Source organism: Scyliorhinus torazame, chromosome 13 (assembly GCF_047496885.1).
Source record: "Scyliorhinus torazame isolate Kashiwa2021f chromosome 13, sScyTor2.1, whole genome shotgun sequence".
Lineage (NCBI taxonomy): Eukaryota > Metazoa > Chordata > Chondrichthyes > Carcharhiniformes > Scyliorhinidae > Scyliorhinus > Scyliorhinus torazame.
The window spans coordinates 197,162,346-197,182,079 of NC_092719.1; the positions used below are offsets into that span (position 1 = coordinate 197,162,346).

The window sequence follows — 19,734 nt, forward strand, 5'->3', positions numbered from 1 at the left end:
GCTGTTAGGTAATTTGGACATTCTGAATTCTCCCTCAGTGCACCCGAACAGGCGACAGGGTGTGGCGACTAGGGGCTTTTCACAGTAACTTCATTGCAGTGTTAATGTAAGCCTACTTGTGACAGTAAAGATTATTATCATTATTAATTGACCCTTAATCATCCAGTTAAGTATGGTGGGTGGGCTGCTGATTTTGGTGCCCGCCCACTCCCCGTATTATGCGGGTGAACTTGGGGGTGGGCAGATATGTGGTGGAGTGGGCACCTGTCCTACTTTACGTTGGTCCTGCGGATAACACACCTGGTGGGGGTGTATACAATGTAGTCTGTGTTTCACTGTAATCAATACAGACTGGTAACTGTTGTAACTTCCCAATCACTTGGATCACATTACATTCCTTGGTTTAGGCACAAAGCAGAAAGTAGTGAATTTGCTGTTCATTGTATATCCTGCCCAATCCCTTTCTATTCATCAGTGATACAGTAATATGTGTGCGTGCCTGTGTTAGCAATTCTCTTCCCACACCCAGTGGTGCCTTAAGGCAGACTTTTATTTGTTTCCATGGCGAGTAATTATCGGAACAGGTCGCTAGCATGTGTGTTTAATGAAGGCTACTATCTCAGGGCTTCCTTTAGCACTGGGTAACAGCCACTAAGCAAACTCCGGAAGAGAACGGCCGGGTGACAAACAATTCAGCATTCACTACAGCCTGATAAAAGAAAAGCTGACTTCATCTTCGCTATTCACAACCTATTTCCCTAGTCAGTGTTGGGTTTCAGTTCCACTGCTGTAACGATGGGGCCAAATGGCCTACTCCTGCACATGATGCTTGTGTTTTGGTGGTGGTGCCTAACGTAAGCAAAGTCAAGTCACCATAGCCCCAGATGACCATAAGCTGCTTCTCCTGTGAGGGGGAGAGCTGACTGGTGGTGGTTTAACCGGAGTGGTTTAACATCTCAGGCGAGGGGCAAGGTTGAGAAGGTGGGACTTTCACGGGGATTAAAACCGCGCAGTTAACCTCGTTCTGCCTCACAGCCAACTGAGCTAAACCGGTCCCCGGTGCCTAACCTATTGCACCCATTCAGTCCCTAATTAATAAGTTTCATATATTTTGATTTGGTACTAGCTCTGCCTGTCAACAATTTTAAAGGGTTTGATCAGTTTACCTTTGTGTGGCGTTCCCTCCAAACACATTTTTTTCAGAGGGATGCAACGTGGATTTTGATTTTTGGTAACTTCATTCATTTCTTTTAGTTGAGGAATTTCGAGAAAACATTTGGAAATGGAGCAGTCTGGCAGTGGAATACGAGGGCAAAGCACTTCAGTGGACGTTTTCGTCGCCATGTGACATGAAGGGGGAGATCTCCCTTTGTTCAAGGTCAGGGGGTGGTACATTATGTCAGGAGATCCCTCACTCCAGACGGACGATTAAATATAATGTAAGTCCTTTTTGGGGTCATTGACATCGTTCTAAGAACAGCTTACATTTGTCTTTGCGATTTAAGTTGAACTTGAAACTAATCTGGAGTATCAGAGAATGGTAATGTGTGGGATCATGACAGTGATTATCTGCAGGGTAAGTACCTGATCTGAGTGAAATGACGAATTAGAAGATGAATATGATGCTCACACATCACTGAAATGCTCCACTCAAAATGTTAACTTTTTTATCCTGTCACCTATTGTGTAACATAGAAAATAGGAGCAGGAGGAGGCCATTCGGCCCTTTGAGACTGCTCTACCATTCATTAGGATTGTGGCTGATCATCCAACTAAGTAACCTGTTCCCCAGCAATTGGGATTCTCTGTTTCCGCTGACAGTGCACCCCCACCCACGGGTTTCCCGGCAGCGTAGAGTGGTTCAACGGGAATCTAGAACTAGGGGGCATTATTTAAAAAGAAGGGACAGGAAAGAGGAAGAATTTCATCTCTTGGAGAGTCGTTACTCTTCAGCATTTTCTTCCACAGGGAGCAGGAGAGACTGCGTCATTGAATATATTCAAAGGCTGTGTTGGATACATTTTTGAATGATAAGTGAATTGAGGGTTATGGGGGAAGGTAGGACAGTGGAGTTAAGGTCACAATCAGATCAGCCATGATCTTATTAAAAGGTGGAGTGGGCTCGAGGGGGTCAAATGACCTATTCGTGCTCCAGGTCTGAGGAACGATTTGAATCAAATGGTACTAAAGTCAAAACTGAGGGAAAGCTACAGTGATGAGGTTTACAGAGAAGATCTGTTGTTAGTATTGATACCTCTATTGATGCTCGTATTTGTGTTGGTGCTGCTACAGTGTTGGTGGCAGTGCCATTATCAACACTGATCATAATATTTGTTGAAATGAGTAAAAGTAATCACACTGAAACCTGAGCCTCAACGAAAGTCATTGAATCTTGAAATGTTGGTGTTTATGAAAAGTGTTGTTCTCAGTCTTTCCATTTTCTCTTTCAATCAGCAACGAAATGAATTCAGAAATGTGGATCCTCACCCAGCCCTCTGCATAAAGGTATTTACCAACATTACAGCGTCAAAAGAAGGAATTAAAAATAGATAGATATGTTTCAAACTGTACACAGCTATCATTGGAGGTGGAGTTGACATGGTTAAGAGGCATGGTCTTGAGGAATTGGGAAAGTTTCAAAGCAGCTAGACACACATCGGCACCCTGTCTGTACACACTCCACTAATCTCTGGGTGATATGATGGGGGTCCCACCATATGTCGGCTCCCGACACCGAAATCAGGGCAGGCACCGGTTTGACGCTGGTTCACGATGCTCTGCCCCTCCAAATTGGCATCATCGGGAGGCACGCCGCGCACAGTCGCAACCCTGTTGGAGCGTCATCAGCCGGCCCACCCACGATGCTCTGCCTCCAATGGGCCGAGTTCCCGAAGGCGCGGGCCACTTGTGGGGTGGGCTGTGGGGTCGATGTGGGCGGGTATGCGGTCCAGCACGGCCGAAGCCACATTTTCCGGCACGACCGGTGCGCGTGGGGGTGGGGGGGGGGCGTGTAGGCATGTGCGGCTGCAGCTTGTCAGCCCTCCGCATGTGCAGCCCGGGACCCGGCGATTCTCCGACTGTTTTCCACGGGTGTTTAACGTGGCGCCGGTGCTCACGGTACCGGAATCAGTGTGGGTATTGCGTCGTTTTTCCCGTAATGAAACACCACAGATCCTCCATTAGCATCGGCACTTAACATCAGGAACGGAGAATCAAGCCCTCCACCTTTTTTTAAAATCCCTCCATCCCGATATCTGTAAATTACTCCAAGACCTCGGGGTTATCCAATTTCCATCTCTTGCACATCCCCCATTTTACTCGCTCCACCATTGATGTCTGTGCCTTCAGCTGCCCAGACTAAATTCTGGAATTTTCTCCCTCCACCTCTCTGATTTTAAGATGGCCCTTAAAATATCCCTCTTTAAACAGCTTTTTGTCAGCTGCCCTAATATGTCCTTACGCACCACGGTATCAAACCTTGTTTGCTAATGCAGCTGTGAAGCACCTTGGAATATTTTACAGTGCTAAAGGTGTGACATTAAGTCCAGGTTGCTGTTATTGTTTACATTTTCATGGGAGGAATATTGTCCCTTCATCAAGGCATTCTTGTTCAGCAAACATGATGCAATGTTTAAATAGTGATCTTCTGACTTCTGGGTGCGGCGATGACCAGCTGAGTCGCACGTTTCGGCAGCTCCCGGTGAAACGGACTTTTGGGCTCTTGATAGGAGCCCCAACGGCAATTTTGACGGCTAAAAACACTGTGCGGTAAACCAGAAGGGAATCCCCCCTGGATACGGATGAAAAAAGGAGGAGAAAGTGGCCGGATTGCAGTGGATCCTTTAGAACAGCGGCAAGGAAGGCAAGCAAAAACCAAGATGGCGTCGGAAGGTGGCAGTTTAACATGGGGCCCTGAACAACAAGAGTTCTTGAAATGCTGTGTGGAAGAGCTCAAAAAGGAAATGAAGAAAGAGCTGTTGGCCCCGATACTACAGGCGATCGAAGGGCTAAAAGAGGAACAAAAGACCCAGGAGCGGGAGCTTCGGGTCGTGAAGGCAAAGGCAGCCGAGAATGAGGACGACATACAGGGCCTGGTGGTGAAGACGGAGACGCATGAGGCACATCAGAAACGATGTGTGGAAAGATTGGAGGCACTGGAGAACAACGCAAGGAGGAACAACCTGAGGATTCTTGGTCTTCCGGAAGGTGTGGAGGGAGCGGACGTCGGGGCATATGTGAGCACGATGCTGCACTCGTTAATGGGAGCGGAGGCCCCGGCGGGTCCGTTGGAGGTGGAGGGAGCATACCGAGTGATGGCGCGAGGGCCGAGAGCAGGAGAAATTCCCAGAGCCATAGTGGTGAGATTCCTCCGTTTTAAGGATAGAGAAATGGTCCTTAGATGGGCAAAGAAAACTCGGAGCAGTAAATGGGAGAACGCGGTGATCCGCGTTTATCAAGACTGGAGTGCAGAGGTGGCGAGAAGGAGGGCGAGCTTTAATCGGGCCAAGGCGGTGCTTCATAAAAAGAAGATAACATTTGGAATGCTGCAACCGGCAAGACTGTGGGTCACATATCGAGGGAGGCACCACTACTTTGAGACGGCGGATGAAGCGTGGACTTTTATTGTGGAAGAAAAACTGGAATGAGCGGGTTATTAAAAAGAACGTTTGAACAAAGTGGTGGGGCGAATGTGGGGGGCAAAGAGGGGGGTTAAAAAGGGGGGAAAGAGGAGTTTTATGTCCTAATCCTGCGATGTGGTAACTTTTCTCTCTTCCACAGGTGGTGATGGGGGAGGAGGGGAGGTGGAGGAGATGGGGCGTTGGCCATTGGGGGCGGGGCCAAGGGAGAAGCGCGGGCTTGGTTCCCGCGCTATGATAATCATGGCGGGAATAGAGAAGCAGGAAGGAGGGGGCGTCGCAAGGTGCGAGCCGAGGTCACGGGGGGAAGCCGAGGTCGGCCAGAGTTTGCTGACTTCTGGGAGCAACATGGGGGGAGTAATTACGCTAGCGGGGGATCTAGCGGGGGGGGTGGGAGGGGGGAATTACTGGGTTGCTGTTGCTGGGGAGAGGGGGGAGCTGGTATGGGAGGGGATGGGCGGGGGGCACCGCCTGGGGGAGATACAGCTGCGTGGGAACCGGGTGAGGAGCTGGAAAAAGGTGATGGCTAATCGACAAGGGGGGGGGTAGGAAGCCCCCCAACCCGGCTGATCACGTGGAACGTGAGAGGGCTGAACGGGCCGATAAAGAGGGCACGGGTACTCGCACACCTTAAGAAACTTAAGGCAGATGTGGTTATGTTACAGGAAACGCACCTGAAACTGATAGACCAGGTTAGGCTACGCAAAGGATGGGTGGGGCAGGTGTTCCATTCGGGGCTAGATGCGAAAAACAGGGGGGTGGCTATATTAGTGGGGAAGCGGGTAATGTTCGAGGCAAAGACTATAGTGGCGGATAACGGGGGCAGATACGTGATGGTGAGTGGCAAACTACAGGGGGAGACGGTGGTTTTGGTAAACGTATATGCCCCGAACTGGGATGATGCCAACTTTATGAGGCGGATGCTAGGACGCATTCCGGACCTAGAGATGGGAAAGCTGATAATGGGGGGAGATTTTAATACGGTGTTGGAACCAGGGCTGGATAGGTCGAAGTCCAGGACTGGAAGGAGGCCGGCAGCAGCCAAGGTACTTAAAGATTTTATGGAGCAGATGGGAGGTGTAGACCCGTGGAGATTTAGCAGACCTAGGAGTAAGGAGTTCTCGTTTTTCTCCTATGTCCATAAAGTCTACTCGCGAATAGACTTTTTTGTGCTGGGAAGGGCGTTGATCCCGAAGGTGAGGGGAACGGAGTATACGGCTATAGCCATTTCGGATCACGCTCCACACTGGGTAGACTTGGAGATAGGGGAGGAAACAGGAGGGCGCCCACCCTGGAGAATGGACATGGGACTAATGGCAGATGAGGGGGTGTGTCTAAGGGTGAGGGGGTGCATTGAAAAGTACTTGGAACTCAATGATAATGGGGAAGTCCAGGTGGGAGTGGTCTGGGAGGCGTTGAAGGCGGTGGTTAGAGGGGAGCTGATATCAATAAGGGCACATAAAGGGAAGCAGGAGAGTAAGGAACGGGAGCGGTTGCTGCAAGAACTTTTGAGGGTGGACAGACAATATGCGGAAGCACCGGAGGAGGGACTGTACAGGGAAAGGCAAAGGCTACATGTAGAATTTGACTTGCTGACTACGGGCACTGCAGAGGCACAATGGAGGAAGGCACAGGGTGTACAGTACGAATATGGAGAGAAGGCGAGCAGGTTGCTGGCACACCAATTGAGGAAAAGGGGAGCAGCGAGGGAAATAGGGGGAGTGAGGGATGAGGAAGGAGAGATGGAGCGGGGAGCGGAGAGAGTGAATGGAGTGTTCAAGACATTTTATAAAAAATTATATGAAGCTCAACCCCCGGATGGGAGGGAGAAAATGATGGGCTTCTTGGATCGGCTGGAATTTCCCAAGGTGGAAGAGCAGGAAAGGGTGGGACTGGGAGCACAGATCGAGGTAGAAGAAGTGGTGAAAGGAATTAGGAGCATGCAGGCGGGAAAGGCCCCGGGACCGGATGGATTCCCAGTCGAATTCTATAGAAAATATGTGGACTTGCTCGCCCCGGTATTGACGAGGACCTTTAATGAGGCAAAGGAAAGGGGACAACTGCCCCCGACTATGTCTGAAGCAACGATATCGCTTCTCTTAAAGAAGGAAAAGGACCCGCTAAAATGCGGGTCCTATAGACCTATTTCCCTCCTAAATGTAGATGCCAAGATCCTGGCCAAGGTAATGGCAATGAGAATAGAGGAATGTGTCCCGGGGGTGGTCCACGAGGACCAAACTGGGTTTGTGAAGGGGAGACAGCTGAACACGAATATACGGAAGCTGTTAGGGGTAATGATGATGCCCCCACCAGAGGGGGAAACGGAGATTGTAGTGGCGATGGATGCCGAGAAAGCATTTGATAGAGTGGAGTGGGATTATTTGTGGGAGGTGTTGAGGAGATTTGGTTTTGGAGAGGGGTATGTTAGATGGGTGCAGCTGTTGTATAGGGCCCCGATGGCGAGCGTGGTCACGAATGGACGGGGATCTGCATATTTTCGGCTCCATAGAGGGACAAGGCAGGGATGCCCTCTGTCCCCATTATTGTTTGCACTGGCGATTGAGCCCCTGGCGATAGCGTTGAGCGGTTCCAAGAAGTGGAGGGGAGTACTTAGAGGAGGAGAAGAACACCGGGTATCTTTGTATGCGGACGATTTGCTACTATACGTGGCAGACCCGGCGGAGGGGATGCCAGAAATAATGCGGATACTTGGGGAGTTTGGGGATTTTTCAGGGTATAAATTGAACATGGGGAAAAGTGAGTTGTTTGTGGTGCATCCAGGGGAGCAGAGTAGAGAAATAGAGGCCCTACCGTTGAGGAAGGTAACAGGGGACTTTCGTTACCTGGGGATCCAGATAGCCAAGAATTGGGGCACATTGCATAGGTTAAATTTAACACGGTTGGTGGAACAAATGGAGGAGGATTTTAAGAGATGGGATATGGTATCCCTGTCACTGGCAGGGAGGGTGCAGGCGGTTAAGATGGTGGTCCTCCCGAGATTCCTCTTTGTGTTTCAGTGCCTCCCGGTCTTGATCACGAAGGCTTTTTTAAAAAGGATTGAAAAGAGCATCATGGGTTTTGTGTGGGCCGGGAAGACCCCGAGAGTGAGGAAGGGATTCTTACAGCGTAGCAGGGATAGGGGGGGGCTGGCACTACCGAGCCTAAGTGAGTATTATTGGGCCGCTAATATTTCAATGGTGAGTAAGTGGATGGGAGAGGAGGAGGGAGCGGCGTGGAAGAGATTAGAGATGGCGTCCTGTAGGGGGACTAGCCTACAGGCTATGGTGACAGCCCCATTGCCGTTCTCACCGAGGAACTACACCACAAGCCCGGTGGTGGTGGCTACACTGAAGATTTGGGGACAGTGGAGACGGCACAGGGGAAAGACTGGAGCCTTGGGGGGGTCCCCGATAAGAAACAACCATAGGTTTGCCCCGGGGGGAATGGATGGGGGATATGGAATGTGGCAAAGAGCAGGGATAACGCAACTGAAAGATCTGTTTGTGGATGGGAAGTTCGCGAGTCTGGGAGCGCTGACCGAGAAATATGGGTTGCCCCAAGGGAATGCATTCAGGTATATGCAACTGAGGGCTTTTGCGAGGCAACAGGTGAGGGAATTCCCGCAGCTCCCGACACAAGAGGTGCAGGACAGAGTGATCTCAAAGACATGGGTGGGGGATGGTAAGGTGTCAGATATATATAGGGAAATGAGGGACGAAGGGGAGACTATGGTAGATGAACTAAAAGGGAAATGGGAAGAAGAGCTGGGGGAGGAGATCGAGGAGGGGCTGTGGGCAGATGCCCTAAGCAGGGTAAACTCGTCGTCCTCGTGTGCCAGGCTAAGCCTGATTCAGTTTAAGGTATTACACAGGGCGCATATGACTGGAGCACGGCTCAGTAAATTTTTTGGGGTGGAGGATAGATGTGCGAGGTGCTCGAGAAGCCCAGCGAATCATACCCATATGTTTTGGTCATGCCCGACACTACAGGGGTTTTGGATGGGGGTGACAAAGGTGCTTTCAAAAGTAGTGGGGGTCCGGGTCGAACCAAGCTGGGGGTTGGCTATATTTGGGGTTGCACAAGAGCCGGGAGTGCAGGAGGCGAGAGAGGCCGATGTTTTGGCCTTTGCGTCCCTAGTAGCCCGGCGCAGGATATTGTTAATGTGGAAAGAAGCCAAGCCCCCGGGGGTGGAGACCTGGATAAATGACATGGCAGGGTTTATAAAGCTAGAGTGGATTAAGTTCGTTCTAAGGGGGTCGGCTCAAGGGTTCACCAGGCGGTGGCAACCGTTCGTCGAATACCTCGCAGAAAGATAGATGGAATGGAAAAAAGAAGGCAGCAGCAGCAGCCCAGGATCGGGGGGGGGGGGGGGGGGGGAGGGGGGAAGGGGGGGGGAGGGGGGGGGAGGAGGAACCAGAAGGACTCTCAGGGTTGTTAACATATACTGTATAATATGTATAGGTCGTTGCGACAGATAATTATATATTGGACTGTTAAATTATATTTTTGGAGAGTGTTACTTGTGATAAGGCAGTTGCCAATTAGGGTTAGTTTTCATTTTTGTTATTTATTATTGATTCATTTTTTGTTTATAAAATAGGTCATTGTTATTTGTGTTGTTATAATATTGTGTAAAGGATGCACAATGTACTGTGTTGGTTGACCAAAAACTTTCAATAAAATATATATTTTTTAAAAATAGTGATCTTCTGCCTGAATGAACACCCTGAGCAAGTGTTTGTTTACCTTTTAATGAGAGAGGAACAGAATGTTACTCATTGTACATTTTTAAAATTCCCAAATGTTTTTTTAAATTAATCATTAAACCATTAAAAGTACTTGATGACGGCTTCTGGTGGTGGCTATGAAGGAGTAAGTCGCACTTTTGTTGGCTCCCGCTCTGGTCGGACTTTTGGACCTTTCCCCCGTTTTGCTACCGGACTTGAATTGTAAAACGGATGTTAGTGGCAATTGTTTACTGAATTCCCACTTTGGTGCATAGCGAGAAGGACTAGAAGTGTTCGTAAGGGCAGAAACAAAAAGATAGAGAAGGCTGGGGCTGAAGCTGCAACAGGAGACAGCACGGCGGAGGTTCGGACCTCTGGCTTGTCGACCCAGCAGTCTATGGAGCAGCTGATGCAAGTCATTCAGGAAGGCTTTGCTACGCAGAAACGGGACTGCTTGGACCCGATAAAAGAGTCGATTGAACGGTTGGAGCATAGATTGGACGCCCAGGATCAGGCGATCCAGAAGGTGGAGAAGGTGCTGGCTGAGCAGGAGGAACATCAGACTGTGGTGGAGCTGGAGGTGGGGATGCTGAGGGACCAGCAAAAGAAGCTCCTGGAGAAGGTGGAGGATCTAGAAAATAAATCCCACCGGCAGAACCTTAAGAATTGTCGGGCTCCCGGAGGGGTCCGAAGGAACGGACGCTGGGGCATTCATCACAGACATGTTTGTGAAGCTGCTGGGTGATGGGGCATTCTCCCGGCCCTTGGAGGTGGATAGGGCTCACAGAGCACTCGCGAGGAAGCCGCGAATGAGAGAGCCCCCAAGGGCAATGGTGGTGAGATTCCACAGGTTCTCGGATAAGGAGCGCTTTCTACAGTGGGCCAAGCAGACACGGAGCTGTAAATGGGACAATAGCATCCTGCGGGTTTACCAGGACCTGAGTGTCGCGGTGGCCAGGAGGAGAGCAGGCTTCAAACAGATCAGGTCGATCCTTTTTAAGAAAAAGGTGAAGTTTGGACCGTTATACCAAGCCCGTCTCTGGGTCACGCACTTCTACTTCGAGTCGCCTGAGGACGCCGGGACTTTGCGAAAAAGAAAGGGCTGGTGATGGATTGAGAACCTTTGAACTTGGCTGCAACGTTAATGGTTTTTTTTTTCTCTGTTTTTGCAAAAAGTTTCCCGTTTTGCATTTCATGGAAGATGTTTGCGATGCTGTTTGCATTGATTTGGAACCAGGGGTAGAGCTGAGTGAGTTAAGGTTTTCATTTGCAATGTTGCACTGAGAGGTGCTTGTTTTGATCTTGGTGTTTTTCTGTTAGGCAATTGTGTGGGGATTGTTTGATGTTGGAGTTTGTTTGTATGAGCGGGGGGGGGGAAGGGAACAATAGGTGGGATACTTTCTGGCGCCGGGGATGTGGGCCACCAAGCTAGCTGGGCGAGCTAGCTCTCGGAAGCGCAGTGGGGGGGGGCGGGGGGTGCATATGTTTGGTTTAGTAAAGGTGTTGGGTTTCAGGGTGTTGTTACTAGGGGAGGAGGATGGGTGAATGTTCTGCTGACGAGGGAGGGACTTGGGCTGAGGGACAGAGAGGAGGTTGGGGGCTGCCTGGGGATGGACCGGTGGAGGTGCGGAGCATGGGCTGGAGGCGGGCCTAAAAAAGGGGATGGCTTATCGTCAGAGGGGGGGGGGGGGGCAATGAGCCCCTCAACTAGGCTGATTACCTGGAATGTTCGAGGGTTAAATGGGCCGGTCAAGAGGGCACGTGTGTTCACGCATCTTAGGGGATTGAAGGCGGATGTGGTAATATTGCAGGAGACGCACCTTAGAGTTACGGACCAGGTTAGACTGAGGAAAGGCTGGGCTAGTCAGGTCTTTCACTCGGGACTAGATTCAAAGACTAGAGGGGTCGTGATCCCGATCAATAAGCGGGTGGTGTTTGAGGCGGGTAGAATAGTCTCAGACGTGGGAGGTCGGTACATTATGGTCAGTGGGAAGCTAGAGGGGGTGCAGGTGGTATTAGTAAATGTGTACGCGCCAAATTGGGATGATGTGGAGTTTATAAAGAGGATGCTGGAGAAGATACCGGACCTGGACTCGCACAGGTTGGTCATGGGAGGGGACTTCAAAACAGTTATGGATCCTGGCTTGGACCGGTCAAGCTCTAAAACGGGCAGGGTGCCAGCAATGGCAAAGGAACTAAGAGGGTTCATGGAGCTGATGGAGGTGGTGGATCCATGGAGATTTGGACAGCCGTGGGTGAAGGAGTTCTCCTTATACTCACACGTGCATAAAGTGTATTCCCGGATTGATTACTTTATTTTGAGCAGGACCTTGCTGGCTGGGGTGGTGGACACGGGGCACTCGGCGATCACAATCTCAGACCATGCTCCACACTGGGTTGACCTGCAGGTTAGTAAAGACAGTAACCAGCGCCCGCACTGGAGATTGGATGTGGGACTTTTGGCGGAAGAAAGGGTGTGCGAGCGGCTGAGGAAATGTATCCAGAGCTACCTGCAAGTCAATGACACGGGGGAAATTTCAGCAGCAGTGGTGTGGGAAGCACTGAAGGCGGTGGTCAGGGGGAGCTGATCTCGATCCGAGCCCATAGTGAGAAGGTGGACAGGGCGGAAAGGGACCAACTGGTAAAGGAGTTACTACAGATTGATAGGATGTATGCGGAGACCCTAGAGGCAGGGCCTTTAAGGGAACGGTGGAGGTTACAGGCGGAGTTTAGCTTGCTGACCACAGGGAGGGTGATGGAGCAGCTGAGAAAGGTGAGGGGGGTGAAGTATGAACATGGAAAGAAGGCCAGCAGAATGCTTGCACAGCAGCGTAGGAAGAGGCAGGCAGCCAGGGAGATAGGGAAAGTAAAGGACGGAGATGGGAACCTGGTTGGTGATTCAGGAGGGGTGAATAAGGCGTTTAGGGATTTCTACAACAGGCTGTACAGGTCGGAACACCCTATGGAGGGGATGAGGCACTTCTTGGAGGGGCTGAATTTCCCAAAAGTGGACGGGGAGGGGATAGACGGGGTTAGGGCCCCAATCGGGTTGGAGGAGATAGTGGGGGGCTTGAAGGCCATGCAGGCGGCTAAGGCCCCGGGTCCGGACGGGGCACATCAAAGAAATGAATCAGTGGAAATAATCAATAGATCAGCAATTAATGATAATAGCAACTGATCTCAGGAAACAAAGTGGTCAGCATTAAATTTAGCATTTCAACTTGAAGCTAAAATGAAAATGATGGCAATTTTTCAACACAAAGTACTTCGGTGACTTTAATATGATCTTGGCCAATTTTAACCCAATTCTAAAAGGCCAGTTTCAAGTAGTGTGAGTTAAATACTCCGTGTGGGAAGTACAGATTGTCAAATTTGCGTCTGCTATTTCTCCTGATCCAATAAAATACCACAATCCACGTGAAATAGGAGACTTCAATGTCAATATCGGTGAAAGTCACAGCACCCGGCGTTCATCCAAAGATGAACACAGTGTCGAACGTTTGGAAAGTGCTTGAAGTTACAGCCAGGAACCAACCTGAAACATGATGGAAAAATAGTTGTATCTGAACTGACAGTCGGCAGACGTGACAGGCAATTGTTACTGGTAAAGGTTAGGAAGCCTGAAAGAATGTCTCAACAATTGAATAATCGCCGAGTTTTATAAAATGTTCTCGGGGATATTGGGGCCGGTGTTGTTGAGGATGTTCAATGAGTCAAGGAAAAGAGGGGTGTTGCCCCCGACGATGTCACAGGCAACGATTTCACTGATTCTTAAGCGGGACAAGAACCCTGAGCTGTGTGGGTCCTACAGGCCGATCTCCCTGTTGAATGTAGATGTCAAGTTGCTGGCCAAAATCTTGTCTTCCAGGATCGAGAATTGTGTTGCGGACGTTACTGGGGAAGACCAGACGGGGTTTGTTAAGGGCAGGCAGTTGGTGGCCAATGTAAGAAGGCTGTTAAATGTGATCATGATGCCCCCGGAAGGTAGGAAGGTGGAGGTAGTGATCGCAATGGATGCAGAAAAGGCTTTTGATTGGGTAGAATGGGATTATCTGTGGGAGATACTGGGATGGTTCGGATTTGGACGGAGCTTTATTGACTGGGTCAGGCTACTGTTACAGGCTCCTGTGGCAAGTGTACGGATGAATAGGACAACATCGGACTATTTTAGACTGCACCAGGGGACGAGAAAGGGATGCCCCCTCTCCTCACTGTTGTTTGCGCTGGCTATTGAGCCGTTGGCCCCAAGGAGCTGGAGAGGACTGGTCTGGGGGGGGCACAGGGTTTCGCTCTATGCGGATGACCTGCTTCTGTACGTTTCGGACCAATAGAGGGGATGGAAGAAATCATGAGGACTCGAGGGGAATTTGGCCGGTTTTCGGGGTATTAGCTTAATATGGGAAAGAGTGAGATGTTTTAGTCCAGGCGAGGGGACAGGAGAGGTGACTGGGAGAGCTGGCGTTTAGGTTAGTAAAGGGAATCTTTAGGTATCTAGGCATCCAGGTGGTGCTGGAATGGGACCGGCTGCATAAATTGAATCTGGCATGGCTGGTGGACCAAATGAAGGACAATTTTTGGAGATGGGACGCGCTTCCATTGTCTCTGGCTGGGAGGGTGCAAACGGTGAAGATGACGGTCCTCCCGAGATTCCTATTTGTATTTCAGTGTCTCCCCATCTTTATTCCGTGGTCCTCCCTTAAGCGGGTCAACAGAGTGATCACGGGCTTCGTCTAGGTGGGCAAGACCCCGCGAGTAAGGAAGGTAATGCTTGAGCAGAGTCGGGGAGAGGGCGGGCTGGCGCTGCCAAATTTTAGCAACTATTACTGGGCGGCTAATATAGCCATGATCATTTAGTGGGTGGTGGGGGAGGCGTTGGCATGGGTGCGTATGGAGGCGGCTTCATGTAAGGGCACCAGTTTGGTGGCGTTGGTAACTGCGCCTCTGCCTTTCCTGCCGGCACGGTACTCCACCAGTCCAGTGGTGTTGGCGGCCCTGAGAGATTGGGGCCAGTGGAGGCGGCATGTGGGAGCAGTGCGAGCATCGGTCTGGGCCCCAATTTGTGATAATCACCGGTTTGCCCTGGGGTGTATGGACGGGAGTTCCGGTTATGGCGGAGAGCGGGGATTGAGATGAGGGGGGATATGTTTATAGAGGGGATCTTTCAGAGTATGAGGACATTGGAGGAAAAGTTTGGGTTGGTGAGGGGAAACAAATTCAGGTATCTGTAGGTGCGGGACTTCCTTCGTAAACAGGTGTCAACCTTCCCGCTCCTACCGCTAAGGGGGATTCAGGACAGGGTAGTTTCCAGAGGGTGGGTAGGAGAAGGGAGCATCTCGGACATTTATAAGGAGCTTATGAGGTCGGAGGAGGCGCAAACCAAGGAGCTGAAGCGCAAGTGGGAGGAGGAGCTGGGAGGTGAGATAGAGGATGGTCTATAGGCAGACGTGACGAGTAGAGTCAGCGTGTCTGCAACATGATGTACCAAGCTCAGCCTAATACAATTTAAGGTTGTTCACCGGGCTCACATGACAATGGCCCGGATGAGCAGATTCTTTGGGGTGGAGGACAGGTGTGCAAAATGTGCGGGAGGACCGGCGAATCATGTCCACGTGTTTTGCACATGTCCAAAGCTTAGGGGATTTTGGCAGGGGTTTGCGGACGTCATGTCCACGGAGTTGAAAACAAGGGTGGCGCTGAGTCCAGAGGTGGCGATTTTCGGGGTGTCAGAAGACCCGGGAATCCAGGAGGAGAAAGAGGCAGATGTTCTGGCCTTTGCTTCCCTGGTAGCCCGGAGACGGATATTATTAGCATGGAGGGACTCAAAGCCCCCGAAGTCGGAGACCTGGCTATCGGACATGGCTAGCTTTCTCTGTTTGGAGAAAATCAAGTTCGCCTTGAGAGGGTCACTGTTAGGGTTCACCCGGAGGTGGCAACCGTTCGTCAACTTCTTTGTGGGAAATTAATCGTCAGCAAACGGGGTGGGGGGGGGGGGGGGGGAGTAGTTTAGATTAGAGTAGGGGGTCAATAAGGGTGGGACCTGGACGAGAGGTAAATGGCTTTTGCACTATGTTTATGGTTTCATGTATATTGTTTATTTTGTTGTTGTCACTATACCAAAAATACCTCAATAAAATGTTTATTAAAAGAAAAAGTACTTGATGACCATCAACCAGCCATTAAAAATGGAATTTATTTACTGTTTCTAACTTGTGTCATGTGTTTTCTAATTGTACCTCATGATGCTGATTTTCCCTTCTGAATCTGTTTTCTTCTTTGCTTAGATTATCTCTGGAGACCACAACAATTTTAGTTGCCCTTTTGATGCTGGTGAGTAGGATTTACCGCCTGATAGTTTTTTGTTTATTGATAGACTCTCGACCATGTTTTCTTGATGGCTCTTTATGGCACTTCTCGGGCGGGAGTCTCCGCAATCGGCGCGATGTCTGCCGACCGGCACCAAAAACGGCGCGAATCAGTCCGGCATTGCGCCGCCCCAAAGTGCGGAATCCTCCGCATCTTGAGGGGCCGAGCCCTCATCTTGAGGGACTAGGTACGCGCTGGACTGATTTCCACCCCACCAGCTGGCGGGAAAGGCCTTTGGTGCCCCGCCAGCTGGCACGGGAATGAATTTGTCGTGCGGCGCATGCGCGGGAGCGTCAGCAGCCGCTCACGGCATCCCCGCACATGCGCAGTGGAGGGGGTCTCTTCCGCCTCCGCCATAGTGGAGACCATGGCGAAGGCGGAAGGAAAAGAGTGCCCCCACGGCACAGGCCCGCCCGCGGATCAGTGGGCCCCGATCGCGGGCCAGGCTACCGTGGGGGCACCCCCCCCGGGGCCAGATCGCCCCGCGGCGCCCCCCCCCCCCCCCCCCCCCCCCCCCCCCCCCCAGGACCCCAGAGCCCGCCTGCGCCGCCTTGTCCCGCCGGTCAGAGAGGTGGTTTGATTCTCGCCGGCGGGACAGGCATTCCAGCAGCGGGACTTCAGCCCATCGCGGGGCAAAATCTTGGAAAGGTTTATAAGAGATAGGGTGTATAATCATCTGGACCGGTGGGTCGGAGAATCCCCCCCTCATTACAGATTTGGATTTACAAGAGGCAATGCATTTTACTAACTGAGTTTCAGCTTTGTTGTAACCTGCAAGTATCTTATGGGGTGGGAACAATTAACTTCCCCGTGTCCCTTGCAGAATACGAGCTCCCCAATTAGGGAGGGGGGGGAGACCCCTGAACAATGGATAGTTGTATGGGCTATAAAGCCAGCCAGTTAGGCACCGACAAGGCAAACCCAGTTGGAATCTACCGTGTAGCATTTATTGTTACGTTTCTTTGAATTACGAAGTGTAATTCATAGAATTCTGAAACTGGCGATAGAACATGACAGCGCAGTACAGGCCCTTCGGCCCTCGATGTTGCGCCGACCTGTGAAACCACTCTAAAGCCCATCTACACTATTCCCTTATCGTCCATATGTCTATCCAATGACCATTTGAATGCCCTTAGTGTTGGCGAGTCCACTACTGTTGCAGCCAGGGCATTCCACGCCCTTACTACTCTCTGAGTAAAGAACCTACCTCTGACATCTGTCCTATATCTATCTCCCTTCAATTTAAAGCTATGTCCCCTCGTGCTAGCCATCACCATCCGAGGAAAAAGGCTCTCACTGTCCACCCTATCCAATCTTCTGATCATCTTGTATGCCTCAATTAAGTCACCTCTTAACCTTCTTCTCTCTAACGAAAACAGCCTCAAGTCCGTCAGCCTTTCCTCATAAGATCTTCCCTCCATACCAGGCAACATTCTGGTAAATCTCCTTTGCACCCTTTCCAATGCTTCCACATCCTTCCTATAATGCGGCGACCAGAATTGCACGCAATACTCCAAATGCGGCCGCACCGGAGTTTTGTACAGCTGCAACATGACCTCATGGTTCCGAAACTCAATCCCTCTACCAATAAAAGCTAACACACCGTACACCTTCTTAACAACCCTCTCAACCTGAGTGGCAACTTTCAGGGATCTATGTACATGGACACCGAGATCTCTCTGCTCATCCACACTGCCAAGAATCTTACCATTAGCCCAGTACTCTGTCTTCCTGTTATTCCTTCCAAAATGAATCACCTCACACTTTTCTGCATTAAACTCCATTTGCCACCTCTCAGCCCAGCGCTGCAGCTTATCTATGTCCCTCTGTAACTTGTAACATCCTTCCGCACTGTCCACAACTCCACCGACTTTAGTGTCATCTGCAAATTTACTCACCCAGGTCATTTATAAAAATGACAAACAGCAGTGGCCCCAAAACAGATCCTTGTGGTACACCACTAGTAACTGGACTCCAGTCTGAACACTTCCCATCAACCACCACCCTTTGTCTTCTTCCAGCTAGCCAATTTCTGATCCAATCTGCTAAATCTCCCTGAATCCCATGCTTCCGTATTTTCTGCAGTACCCTACCGTGGGGAACCTTATCAAATGCTTTACTGAAATCCATATACACCACATCAACTGCTTTACCCTCATCCACCTGTTTGGTCACCTTCTCAAAGAACTCAATAAGGTTTGTGAGGCATGACCTACCCTTCACAAAACCGTGTTGACCATGTCTAATCAAATTATTCCTTTCCAGATGATTATACACCCTATCTCTTATAAACCTTTCCAAGATTTTGCCCACAACAGAAGTAAGGCTCACTGGTCTACAGTTGCCGGGATTGTCTCTACTCCCCTTCTTGAACAAGGGGACAACATTTGCTATCCTCCAGTCTTCTGGCGCTATTCCTGTAGACAGAGGATGGAATATGTGCATCATCATTCCCGACAAAGATGTGGACATTGAGAAGATGGCTCAGCAAAGCTCCATCTGTCAGGAGCACCAGAAGCTCCCACCTCTACGCCTTTTCCCCTTGGGAATGGCCAGGGTGGCCATGGGCACAATTGCATGCCAACTTTGCTGGCCATTTTAGTGTTCAATGTTCTTCCTCTTAATTGGCGGGCATTCAAAATGGCTGGAAGTCCACAAGATGGCGGCGACCACCTCCCGGGCAACCATCGAGAGGTTGCGATTGCCGTTTTGCACACACGGCATTCCGGAAGTGCTCTTACAGACAACTGGACCCTATTCACGAGGGAGGTGTTCTCGGGGGCTTCTGAAGGCGAATGGGGTATAGCACATTCATACTGCTCTGTACCACCCATCATCTAATGGTTTAATGGAGCGGGTGGTACAGACATTCAAAAGGGGCCTCAAGAAGCAGTCTTCAGGTTTGACAGACACCATGCTGGCTCGTTTCTCATTTTGCTGCCGGACCACTCCACACACTGTGACTGGGGTAGTCCCGGCTGAAATGCTGATGAGGCATGGGCTTCAAACCCGCCTTGGTATGATTTTCCTGGGCATAAGTACACCACATCAAGGAGTTGCAAGGGCGTTGCCCGTTCAGCGTTGACCACCTCGACGCTTTGTACCAGGTGATTCGATGTGTATTCTGAACTTTGCAGACGCTGCCCAGTGGGTCTCCAAAATTATCCTCTGCTGGTTTTCTATTGATCGTGCGAAAACAACTTGATCACATTCGGTCCAGGTGACCACTTTGATTGCTTCCTCATGAACTCCACGTCCTCACCCAGCCGCCTCTGCTGCCGAAACAGCCTGTCAGGGGACGTCGAGGGGGTCAAGACAGTAAGATGACTGAGGCCATGAACACCGATGGAAACTGAAGCATCGGAAATCTCCGATGGGGAGTCCATAGTTCAGCAGCCACCAGCGGAGCAAACACCGCAATGTTCAAATCGGAAACTTTGGGGGGAAACAACCTCTCACCATCTACCCTGTCAAGCCCCCCTGAGAATCTCAATAAGCCTTGAGTTCCCCGGCTGGACCTCTCCTCCTCCTCAAACTTCAACCCTCCTTACAATCTACCTCTTGGTGACTTTGGTTTTCTGCTCTAATATCACTTTATGTGGGTCAGTGTTAAACCTTGTTTGATATAAGCAACTACTTTTGTACCATAATTAGTAATAATATGTAAAATATCATTTGGATACAAAACATAAATAATGTAGCAATTTCCTCTGTGGAGCTATTCACTTTCCCAGCATTTTATATTGGATGCTGTTTTATGTTCTGGTATTGCACAATTAAGAAACGGGGCTTCAGCTTTCATAACTTTACCTGCTTTTATAATGAGATATTACAAAGATCAGGAGAGCTGTAAAGGAGCCATTTAACCATCTGACTAAACGAGTGTTGTTTAGCTCAGTTGGCTGGACAGCTAGTTTGTGATGCAGAGCAAGGTCAACACTCTGGGTTCAATTCCCGTACCAGCTGAGGATATTGCCCCTTGCCTGAGGTGTGGTGATCCTCCAGTT

At 50.2% G+C, this 19,734-nt stretch overlaps 1 protein-coding gene across 1 annotated transcript in view; it reads left to right on the plus strand.

Moving 5' to 3' along the window:
• The window catches only part of LOC140388499 (interleukin-17 receptor C-like), a 121,609-nt gene that overhangs the window by 63,759 nt on the left and 38,116 nt on the right, over positions 1 to 19,734 (plus strand). The window contains exons 11-13 of the mRNA XM_072472788.1: positions 1,255 to 1,439; positions 2,455 to 2,505; positions 15,646 to 15,691. Of these exons, the coding sequence (XP_072328889.1) occupies positions 1,255 to 1,439; positions 2,455 to 2,505; positions 15,646 to 15,691 (282 nt within the window). The remainder of the gene's footprint in view (positions 1 to 1,254; positions 1,440 to 2,454; positions 2,506 to 15,645; positions 15,692 to 19,734) is intronic.